Raw genomic sequence first — 12,821 nt, 5'->3', positions numbered from 1 at the left:
GAAAATATCTTAAAATAAAATAGAATATTTGTGTCTTCCATAAACGTGATCACTAGTATCCTAGCATTTTCGCACCCCATCCACCATAGCGACGGCACTGTATCCTATGAATACAGGTTGGAGTTTTCGATATTTGACACTTGCGTTAGAGGAGAGGTGGAGGGGTTAGCGTTCTAGCGAAAGGACTTTCGTTTATAGGACTTCATCAAACTTTTGGGTTGTTCCCTAAGACTAAGAAACAAATCGATATAATGAACAAGTTGGGTTTTGTTGGTTGAAACTAGGATAAAGAGTCCATTTTAGGCATTTTATTTTATAAAGTTCTATAAATAGGCTTACTGTGCAGCGTTATTTAAAGTGCATATAAAATTGCCTTATGTTGGCGACAATATGACCCCCGATCGGGCGTGGTTTAGTATGGTTCATTATTATGAAAGTCCTTGGTCCTTGGCCTTGGCCTCGGAGACAAAAGTCCTTGGCCTCGGCGGGTTGTCCTTGGCCTCGGACACCATGTCCTTGGCCTTGGCCTTGGCCTCGGATACTAAGTCCTTGGCCTTGGCCTTGGCCTCGGACATGAGGTCCTCGACTACAACACTGCTTGAAGAGTGACGGTGCGATCCAATTATATTTAGTTATTTGTGTAAACGCAAACGCAAATTGAGGTCATTAATATCTCACAATTGACCGCAAAATGCGTAATTGTTCCAATGTCGCATACAATTGACCGGCGTTTGCATGTTGTTGTGCGTCGAACAAACTGCACGCGCGTTGGCTGCCGTATTTGGATTGTATTGCGCGCTACCATATTTGCACATATTGTGATCTACGCACTTTTGTTATTGGTCGTCCTGTTTTAGCCTGATCAACTTCTGGAAAGGGAAGGTGTAAAAATCATCTATTTAATTGTAATAAACTTTTGAGCAAAATTTTGTGTTATTTTGTAAGGTGCAGAGATGGTTAAGGAATAAGGATACTACCTCTTTTCGAGGTTTTGAGCAAAAATTGGGATGAATTTGCCACATTAAGTATCAAATTTGGTCCAGAAATAATCATCGGAAAAATAAAAGTTATACCTCATCTTAAAGGTAAAGTTTATATATTATTATTTTCCCATTGTTATTTTTATAGCCTTTTCACTAGAAGCCTATGACTTGGGTCCTCGCTTTCACCACTCGCTGTTTTATTTTTGGACCATTGACATTATGTTATACTTCACACCGATTTCTCTACCAAATTGTAGGCATGTGTCAAGCATTCCAAAATTACATTCTTGCTATAAAATTTTAATATCTGAGCCTCCGAAATATAATTTACAAGTTCTAGAAAACATAAATTTTCGACTGAAATTTTGAATCTGCCAAACTTAAACTCTCAGGAATTCATAAATTGATTCATTTTTTCCCAAAAATTCAACTTTGCAAGACATCCAGGCATGTTGGTATTCAAGCACATGTAACATTTGACGTAATATTATTGACCAATTTTTCAGAATTGGACATTTTAGATGACGGGGTACTCTGAAATAGGCATTTTGCATAACATGTGTGTTTGCTCTTTTTGGGACAAAAATGTAAATTTGTCGCCAAGTTATTGCACGAAATCAACTAACATGGGACCGTTGATAGTTTCCGTTGGAGCATAATTATTATGCCCAAATGTTTACTTACATTGAGTTTCGCCAAACCAGGTAATTTCCCATTTTAAATATCCTGCCGGTAGGGTGCATCAAACGCCCCTCATGTCAACCATATTTTTTGTACCTAGTGTCAAACTGTGCCACTTAACTAGAAAATCATCCCCTCCAAATTTAAATTCAATCGGAGGTCAGGAAGGGGGTCCACCGTGAGCTTAAAGTTCGGACAGAGGCAACCAATGAAAGTCCGGCCGGCAGCTATTGTATTATATACAGTTAAACATACGATTTTGCGATTTCAATGAGAGAAGACGTGTTTTCACGACTCTGCTAAAACATGTAGCGGATAATAGCAAATCGATGAGCTGATGGGGCTTGCCACTGCGGCTGTTTATCATTAATATTGCATACTACTACTGTACTACTGTCGTTGACTATTTATATTATCAATTATTGTACACTGTTCTTACTAATTTGAAGGAATTGACATTGGAATTTACTAAGTAACTTGACAGTAAGTAAAATGGAAACTAACGAACTTGCCAAGAGTGTTGTTGATGCACTTGTTGTAGCGATCAATTTCGAACAATGTTGAAGTCACTGTTATCAGAATCCTTAGGCGAGAAACTCAAAATCTTAAGTGACAAAATGGATGTAATAAAGGCTGAAACCAATGAAAAGATGGAAGCGATGAAAGCAGACTACAATGAGAAGATTGAGGAGTTGAAAGGAGAATTGCATGCGATGCGCGTGTAGAACACGAGAAGCTTGAAAAATCACATGAAAAGCTGCGAGAGAACTCTAATAAGAACTGTAGCACATCTATAAACAATACTCTACTCAACCACCAAGGTATGAACTATTTAGAACAACAGTCCTTTCTTAATTCCATTCGGATAACAGGCGTGCCGAGTCACCTGTCAAGAAAGACCCAGAGACAGACAAGATCATACCAGAGGGCGTGGTGGAAGTAGTCAAAAACATAGACCAAAAAACGGGAGTAGAGTACGTGAAGAAGATATAGACTATGCCAGGAGATTGCAAAAACCTAAACAACAGCAAAACACAGCAGCCCCGAGACCAATTGAGGTCAAGTTCACAAGAAATGTCATTAGGCAAAAGGTTATCTCATCACGAAAATCACTGAAGGGCACAGGAATTGGAATACATGAAATCCTCACAAAAACAAACCAAACAATATACAATGAGGCCAGAGACATGGCAAAACACGTTGAAAAAGCTAAATCAGTGTGGACATGGAATGGGGTATGCACAATTCTGGTCGAAGACGGGGGCAAGAAAATCAAATACAAAGTTTCAACTGTCGAGGAGATCAGGAAGATAGCTGACAGGCACTTATAATTATGTCTGAATTAGAAATGAAACTTTAACAGAAAAATATCTTATGTATATAGATACTCTTGTTGGTGTATATATTAAATTGTTCAGTAAAAAATCCATTCGTGATTTATGAGGTCTAATTGACTCATAGTATACGTACATACAGAGGTTTCATGTAAAAACTTAAACTATGCTTATGTTAATGTATTTATAATGAGAGAGTGACTTAAAGTTGTACATAGTTCTTTTTTTTCAAATGAACTCTGTACATCATATTATTTTCAGATTGGAAAACTGGCAAGCACGCCATTTTGTTTTCATATTTGAAAAGCAATACAATCATCATGCATGTAGAACTGTATAATAAAATATGTCTCACAAATGTAATTGTTAACTTGATTATATATCGATACATGTTCGATTCGTTAATAATTTGTTGACAAGCTTTGCGCTTATTTCAATAACAGTGATCTACAACTTCGTGAAGCAAAATCAATAGTAGAAGAAGCTCAAGTAACCCGTTAAAAACTTCATACAATTTACTACTTGAATATGTTTAATATAATGGCTGCGGTGGCAACACCTCAAAATCGGCTTAACCTTATCCGCACACTAGCAATCCTCATTATTTCATTTTATATAAACCTTTGATTTTTTAATCTATTTATATTTGTGTATATTTATATATTTTTCTATGTCTGTTTCTAATTTAAATACTCGTGATGTCTGTGTTGTGTGCTCGAAAATAGTAAAAAATGCCACAAAGATATATCATGCCAAATGTGTACGGGATATGTGCACAAAAATGTACAAAACTCAAGCCAAAACAACTAAAATGTCTAAATCCTAAGGAGTGGGTGTGCTCAAAGTGCTCAAACAACACTATTCCTGATTCTGATTTTGAAGAAGATGCAAATGACTTAAACGAGAATCCTCAATTTAATGTTACTGAGGTAGACCTAAAAAATATGATAAAATGGTTTTTAATCCTATACGATTTGATTGTAATTCAACGGAAAAAAGATATAACGATGTAGTAAATGATGATACGGAAAGGAGTCATGAATGCTCATATGTTACCCTGAACATTTTTCCTCAGATTCTAATTCTAGTATTGGCAAATTTAGTTTCCTAAATGTTAATATTAGAAGCCTATCAAAAAATTCGAAAAGCTCAAAGAATGCATTAATATATTGAAAAATGACTTTAGTGTAATTGGGATATCAGAAACTCACCTTAAAGACAAACCAAATGACTTTTATAACATATCTGGGTATAAAGTAGAATATACAAATAGAATTGCAAGAGAGAAAGGTGGCGTATGCATGTATGTATCTGACAAAATTAATTATAAACTACGAAAAGATCTTTGTATTGCAAACTGTAATTACGAATCCTGTTTTATTGAAATTGAATGTAATAATGCTAAGAACATTGTAGTCGGAGTTGTATATAGAGCACATACGTCTATTGATGACTTCATGACAGATATTGAGCCCGTCTTTAAGAAACTGAATACAGAGAAAAAATCAGTTTATATCATGGGAGATTTTAACATTGACCTTTTAAAGGTAGATACCCATAGACCTACTCATGATTATCTTGAACTCATTTATTCCTATTCCTTATTACCTACGATATACAAACCAACACGGATTACTGAAACTACTGCAACAATAATTGATAATATTTTAACCAATGATGAAAATATTATTAAATCCTCCATAATAGTTACCGATATAACTGATCATTTACCAACTGTGTTAACAACTCGTAATACCCAAACTAGTCCATCTAATAATTCTAAAAGAATTTCTTACAAAAGGAATCACACTGACGATAATATTGCAAAATTTAAACAGAGGTTATCAGAAGTTAAGTGGCAGGAAGTTCTTGATAACAACAATGTAGATGATGATTACAATAAGTTCCTAGAAACTTTTGATAAGTTATATAACGAATGCGTACCACTTAAGAAATGCACTAATAATAGAAAGAAGGAACCAATGTCTCCCTGGATCACAAAAGGCCTACTAAAAAGTATCAATAAGAAAAATAAATTATACAAACAATATCTTCACTCCCCAAGTCAAAATGGACTTCAAAAATTTAAAACTTATAAAAATGTATTAAACATGCTTATACGTAAAGCTAAAAGAAAATATTATTTCTTGAAATTCGAACATAGCAAGAATAATATGAAGCAAACATGGAATACAATAAATAATATTCTTGGACGAGGAAAGCAGAAATCTTCCCAGAATAAATTTAAGGATGGTCATGGCAACATATATACAAACTCTGACGATATATCAAATCAATTTAATGATTTTTTTGTAAATGTAGGCCCGGAACTTGCATCCAGTATTCAAGAAAAAAAAAAAAAATATTATGATTACCTTCATGATCCAAGATTTAGTAGCATGTACATGAGCCCAATTGTGGAAATGGATATTATAAAAATTATTGATAAATTTAACCAAAATAAAAGTGCTGGTAATGATAACATAGGAAATTTCATTATAAAAAGAGTAGCTAAGGAAATCGTAAAACCTCTTACAAGCATATTTAATATGTCAATCTCAACAGGTATTGTTCCTGAAAAACTAAAAATAGCTAAGGTTATACCAATATACAAAAAACAAGAAGCTGAAGTCTTCTCCAATTATAGACCAGTGTCACTTTTACCATGTTTTTCAAAGATTTTAGAAAGACTTGTATTTGATAAATGTGTTAACTACATAGATACTCACGAAATCCTTAATGACAAACAATTTGGATTTCGATCCAACCACTCTACCTATATGGCTATATTACAGCTGGTGGATAAAATTAATACAGCAGTGGACAAAAATAAAGCAACTATTGGAATTTTCTTAGACTTATCAAAAGCGTTTGATACAATTGACCACAAAATACTTCTTCATAAATTAGAGCATTATGGATTTCGTGGTGTGGTATTGGAATGGTTTACAAATTATCTAAGTAATAGAAAGCAATATGTATCCTACAACACGTGTGACTCACAACTTAAAGATATTGTATGTGGTGTTCCGCAAGGATCAATATTAGGTCCACTATTTTTTATATTATATGTTAATGATATCACTAGTACCTCTAATATTCTGGATTTTATACTATTTGCTGATGATACCACTATCCTTTACTCGCATGAAAATATTGAGAATCAAACAAATGTCGTGAATGCTGAATTGAAAGAAGTAAGCAATTGGTTTAGAGCAAACAAGTTATCAGTAAATGCAAGCAAAACAAATTATATGTTATTAACAACGCCTCATATGACATCAGTCAAAGTGCAGCAAGATTTAAACATCGTCCTAAACACCACACTATTGGACCGAGTGAAACATACCAAATTTTTAGGTGTCTTAATAGATGAAAACCTCACCTGGAAATGTCATATTGACTGCGTTTCCAAAACTTTGTCGAGAAATATTGGTATCATGAACAAATTAAAACACTTTATTCCTGATCGAATATTATATACCTTATATTGTACTTTTATTTTGCCGTACCTCAATTATGGAATTCTAATCTGGCGAAATACATGTAAACTTTATTTAGATAAACTGACCAAACTCCAAAAATGGGCAATAAGAACAATTTCTAATAGTCATTATAGAAGTCATACCAGACCTTTATTTGCCAAATACAACATTTTAAATATAGAAGATATGTATTCTCTTGAACTTGGTGTATTTATGTACAAGAATTCCATACATGAGTTACCCAATTCATTTAATGAGTATTTTACAAAACGTTCTGACATCCATGACTACCAGACAAGGCGAAATAATGATGTCCAGTTAACAAAAAATAAAAGAGTTTTTTTCCGACCATTCCATTCGAACAAGCGGGCCCATACTTTGGAGCTCTCTAGATAAAAAAATTAAAGACTCACAGTCCATAAAACATATCCGCAAACACCTTAAACAAAAACTTATCTCTAAGTACAATTAGGCCATTCTCGAGCACTGTAATTTGTCATGTCTGTTAGTCATTTTTATTTATTTTTGTTGATTTCATAATCTTTGTTTTTTTTTTCGTAATGGTTAGGCAATTCTCAGGCCTTATTGGCCTTCCTGCCTTTTCCGCCATATTGTGTTTCTTTATTTTTGATGTAGTTGTATATTTTTATATATGGAAATAAATGAATGAATGAATGAATGAATGAATGAATGAATGAATACACACACATTAATAGCTGCCTTTAGTGAAAATTTTTAAAGTACTTCATATCTCAGCCAATACTAAATCAAATGCAAATCCATTTGAACTAAGCAAAAAGGCAGCTATTTTCAGATATATTTGAAGTCATAATAATAGCTGCCATGTGCATATTTCTCTATTTACAGCTGTTTCTGCATGGAAAATGGATCCATCATGCGCTACAAGCTTAAAGTTTATGTATGATAGGTGCCTTTAACTAAATGACAAATCAATCAGGCAGCTATTTAGTTTTCATTACTTTATACTGCACATCAATCACTGTGGCTGCCATATGAATAACAATGTAATAAATTGCTTAATATTTATCAGTCCATATGATATGCTTTCTCAGATTAGGTGTCTGCTTTCTATCTTGCTCCACCACTTGCAAGACATTTGATTATGTTCCTCACTCTGGGCAGTAGCTAGGAAATCTGTATGAGTTTAACGACACTTTCTGCTGCATCATTTACCACATTGACGGCTCTAACATTGCTAAGCGATAGCAGTAAAACTAAGGACTCGGGCCAATCAATTACATTCAAGCAGTCATGTATGTCCAAACTGCTGTATAGTGTCAAAATCTCTCTAATGCAGAATCACATTGAACAGCTTCTGCAAGGCACTGTGACAACTAAGCACCAGCTAAAGATATGTGAAACAATAATCTAAAGTTCCTGCTGGATAACATGCAGTATTGCTTCTGACCCGCCATGGAATGATCTTCAGTTGTACAAGCGCCTCCTGTAGTATGCCGATATCAATTTCGGTGTTGCAACAAGTGCATGCAAACCCACAAAGCCCTGAGCAGACATGGTACATGCATCTCACCGAAGAGATGGCACCGCTTGCTCTCTTCAGTGGAAAGGTACCAGTACAATAGAGACAAGCTTTAGCGAGAAGGCTACTTGAACTTAAAGCTGATGCAGCAGCACTAAAGCCATATATTTGCTTGGCGCAGGCTTTGGAAAGCCAAAGTTCCCTGACCCTGAGAATATCACTTAGTCAACAGTCGTCCTAGCTGATTTTGGTTCACTATGAACATCCTGCAGATCAATGACAAATTCCTAGCAGACAATGTTGACACTTGACCCGAGTCCTCAGTTTATCTGCAATCGCTTAGCAATGTTAGAGCCGTCAATGTAGCTCAATATGGTAAATGATGCAGCAGAACGTGGCGTGAAACTCAGTGCAGATTTCCTAGCTGCTGCCTAGAGTTAGGAACATTATCAAAATGTCTTGCAAGTGGTGGAGCAAGATAAGACACCTAATCTGAGAGAGAGCGTAAACTGAATGATGTTACCTAATTTACCAATATCATATGGACTGATAAGCAACATAGATAAGCACATTTATTACATTGTTATTCATATGGCAGCCACAGTGATGTTCAGTATAAAGTAATGAAAACTAAATAGCTGCCTGATTGATTTGTCATTAAGTAAAAGGCACCTATCATGCAAACTTTAAGCTCTCGGCATGCGATGGACACATTTTCCATGAAAATAGAGAAACGTGCACATGGCAGCTATTATTATGACTTCAAATATGTCTGAAAATAGCTGCCTTTTTGCTTAGTTCAAATAGATTTGCATTTTATTGAGTATTGTCTGAGATATGAGGTACTATAAAAACATTCACTAAAAGCAGCTATTAATATGTATGTATAACTGTATATATAATTCAATAGCTGCCGTCCGAACTTTTACTTGTTGCCTCTGTCCGAACTTTAAGCTCACGGTGGACCCCTTCCGACCTCCGATTGAATTTAAATTTGGAGGGGATGATTTTCTAGTTAAATGGCACAGTTTGACACTAGGTACAAAAAATATGGTTGACATGAGGGGCGTTTGATGCACCCTACCTGCCGGTCATGCCGAAATTGCAATGTTTATGCAGAGATCTTATATTCCAACACGCTTGTGCACTGTGCACTTTACGGCACCACATAGAGCAGGTCATGAATATTAATGAGCAGCGTGTCGGATTTGAGTTATTACCACGGAGCACTACTATAACACGCTATTTTATAATATATAAATCAATCAATCAATCAATCAATCAATCAATAAATAAACGTATAAATACATAAATGAAACGTATTAAAATAACCTCAATCAAGCAGCAGTTAGTTAACAATGATCAATTTATTAACTAAATTTTGTAAATAAAAAGGTTTGGACCACTGTCACCACTCTGAAGTAATTAGTTAAATTGCTTGCCCACCCCCTTACACATGCCAACCACCCTTGGCAAATACTAGCCAATTATTTAAAACTTGAAAATATCTGTGCCAAAAATCTTTGCCCCCGCCCCGGCCTGCCTAAAAATCTTGCCCCCCCCCATAATTTACCACCGCCCGAGCGGTCTGGGCAAAAAATGGGGGTCAACAATAATAATTTTGGGCAAAAATATTTCCGTTGGTATATTTTAATAAAATGGTGGTGCCCCTAACCTGTTAGAACAGGTTAGGGGCACCACCATTTTGTGTCCTTGCTCCAGGCGCCACAACCCCTAGGGTCAACACGAATATGTCAGTGACCGGAGTCAATTTTTATGACCCCATTATCTCGGGCTGAAAATTTTGTATGACCACCACCCCTCCCTCCCTTCCACCCACACAAATTCAATCCATTGTCAAAACTAAGGCTGAAAAACTGATTGAAGAAAGAACGTATGCGAAGCGCACAAAATTGTGTATTATATAAATATAAGATTATGAATGCTGTAAGTTTAAGAACGCGCACATAGCCGCGCAAAAAATGTTTGAGTCAACAGCCCTTAATGATTTTATAACACCCTATTGTATAAAACAATTTATGATCCCCCTATTTTGGCAACAAAATTCTATGACCCCCTTTCGCCCTCCACCCCCCCCCCATCCCCCCACCCCCATTTTACCCTCCCACCAGGGCTCATAATTATAATTATTGCACAGTCCCTACTTTATTCGATTCTGTTGAATGGTCTTTCAATATTAATTACAAGCACCCGGACCCTACATCATCAGTTGAACACAAGGCATACACATGCCTAGTGTTATACTACGCATGACGTCGCCTCATTAATATCAACCTGCGCTACGTAGTTGAACTTTTAGGCACGGCGTACAATAGGACTGGCTGGGAGTCTAATAATGTATGTGGTTGTCGACGAGTATTATGAATGACAGAAACTGTCGGTGAAGGAGACTACATACATCGCTAGCGTCCTTAACAACCATCTACTGTTGTCGAAAATTGTCAAAATTGGACGGTTTCATGATTTTTTTTCATTGTTTTTTTTATTTCACATGATCAATAGTCATATCGCCTTGCTAAAAAAATGAAAATATTTTTTAGACCAATCAAACCAGTATACTAGAGTATGTACCCTTAAAGTGATGGTTAGGAATGAGGTTTAAAATAACTTTGCATCGGTAATATGTCATTGTCGGGCATTGTGAAAAATCTAAACATTTTGCTTTGGACCTCGGAATATCCCTCGGGGTGTCGGGATAGTCCTCGGTTCCAAAGGCAAAATGTTTAGATATTTCACAATGCCCTCCAAATAACCGATGCGCAGTTATTAACCTCCAAATTACGTCCCGATATGTCAGAGGTCAAAGTGTCCCAAAACTGCTCTCAAAAACCGGAAGTTGGAATGGCGATTGGGCTTATTAGTGTGAAAAGCTGAGACAAAATTGGTATTCTTGTCAGGTGATATAAGTGTCCACCAAATAATACATGCCTTCATTTGGCGGTTCATTTTGTAAAATTTTCCAACGACGTCGACTGAGCTGCAGCTGAGGGGCCCATATCTCCCTCGACACCCCCTGCAAGCGCGACCCACTGGCACTGGCACTTCCGGATCATATTTCAGTATTTTCACAAATATTGTGTCCCCGCCGCACAATCAACTTCGGACTCGACTGACGCCTTTCATGAACCCCCACCATGGCCCATGCCCACGCAGCGCAGTGTTCATGGTGTTAGAGAGTGTAGAAAGCGTGCCGGACAACCCGCCGGACTAGTCCGAATAATCAGACCCAGAACAAAATATTAATTTCTGACATGATCGTGTACTGGGTCTGAACTGTTTCCATATGAAATCTTGATGGCAAATTGGACAATAGAAGCACATGGTTCTACGTGACAGCTTTTTAATCCCTATTCAGGTTACGTGAGTCACGCTATTGTGTAGGTATCCTAGGTGAATTCAAATTTGCCATCAAATTGCATCGTTTTATATATCAAATTAAAGCCCTTGAGTAAACTAAGCCAAAACTGAAAACCTTTTTTTCATAGCACTTTCCGTAGCAAAGTTACATCTTGTCAAAGATTGACTTTATCAAAAAGATTCAGCTAGCAAAATTCCCCAAAACGGCATTTCGGGGGTGTTTCTAGATCTTAGTCTCATGGCGATGGCAGCTTTTTTAATGGAACTGCTATCAAAATCCTCTAAAATTCCATGTGCGACTTGATTATCACCATAAAAAATCATATATTTGGGTCAAGTGAAGTATAGAAAACATATTTATGTAGGTTTCCTTCACCCACCTATTCGAAAAAAAAAATTCAAATTTCTATGTAAATATGCATTGTGTTGGGGCCCCGGTCTCGGCGAATTCGCTGACTAGTAAATGTGTTAACTAAGGTTTGCCTAGGTTACCTATATTGTGGACCATCCTTCTGATACCTGAGTGTTTGGACAAGCGGAACGGTTTTTTGTCTACCTCTCTGTTTGTAAACAAACCAGGAGGTCGAAATTGTCCTCCTCGCCGAATACGAAAGTCAGCGTAATAGTACGGCACTGCCGCCGGACAAACCGTCAAACCATGCCCGGTCAAACGGTGACTGAACGGTCTACAATTTCCTTGCTATTACTTTTAAATATAAGCTTATTTAATTTCACAAACCATCAACTATAATGGTTATTTATATAATCTACCAAACAAAAATCTAACTCACTTTTATTTTCGCGGTTGGTAAGGTTGTCCACGCATTGTTTACACACAGTGTGTAGGCATGGCATGAGTTTAGGTTCCCGGCTGGCCAGTTCATTGTTGCACACCCGACAGAAAGGACTGAATAAACCACCTAAATCTTCTGCTGGTTTTTCCTCTTGAACCTGGACGACTTCAGGTTCACTTGCCGGTGGATCTGTGTTTTCTGACGCCATAGTTACCCTTGAAAAAAGGTACAATTTGTTGATTAATTTTGTAGTTTCATCACAATTCAGTCAATTTTACTCATATGTACAAATCCCGTACAATTTGCGCTACGCACTGCCCTCTAGGTCAAATAAAGGTCATTGGCCGAGTGACTATTCTCTAGTCTGTGGCAGAGAATAAGGCCAACAAAAAGAAAGTTTGGTTATCTTTTATTTTATTTCAAAGTTTTAGGGGCCTGAGCTTTCGATCCTAGCAGGATCTTTATCCTAGCAGGATCTTTATCTTTTATTTTAGTTGGAATAAAAAAGGCAAAAAAAAAAGTTTGTCTCAAAGCTCACGAGTCACGAGTGGTTTGAAAACAAATGCGAAATGCATTTTTTTTAAATTCCCGACTTGGTATTTTTATGATATTTTGAGAATTTCCGGAAATTTTTTTTTTTAAATTGATTTTTTGAAATAAAAAAA

The 12,821-nt window shown here is 36.4% G+C and overlaps 1 protein-coding gene across 1 annotated transcript in view; it reads right to left on the bottom strand.

The window, feature by feature from the left end:
• LOC140155112 (E3 ubiquitin-protein ligase TRIM33-like) overlaps nucleotides 1-12,446 on the bottom strand; it is a 79,179-nt gene extending 66,733 nt beyond the window's left edge. The window contains exon 1 of the mRNA XM_072177815.1: nucleotides 12,154-12,446. Within this exon, the coding sequence (XP_072033916.1) occupies nucleotides 12,154-12,364 (211 nt within the window). The 5' untranslated portion in view covers nucleotides 12,365-12,446. The remainder of the gene's footprint in view (nucleotides 1-12,153) is intronic.
• Between the last annotated feature and the right edge of the window lie 375 nt (nucleotides 12,447-12,821).

Source organism: Amphiura filiformis, chromosome 6, assembly GCF_039555335.1.
Source record: "Amphiura filiformis chromosome 6, Afil_fr2py, whole genome shotgun sequence".
In the NCBI taxonomy this organism is placed as follows: Eukaryota; Metazoa; Echinodermata; class Ophiuroidea; order Amphilepidida; family Amphiuridae; genus Amphiura; species Amphiura filiformis.
Note: the sequence above shows the minus strand (reverse complement) of the source record. Positions and strands in the feature narration are given on the sequence as shown.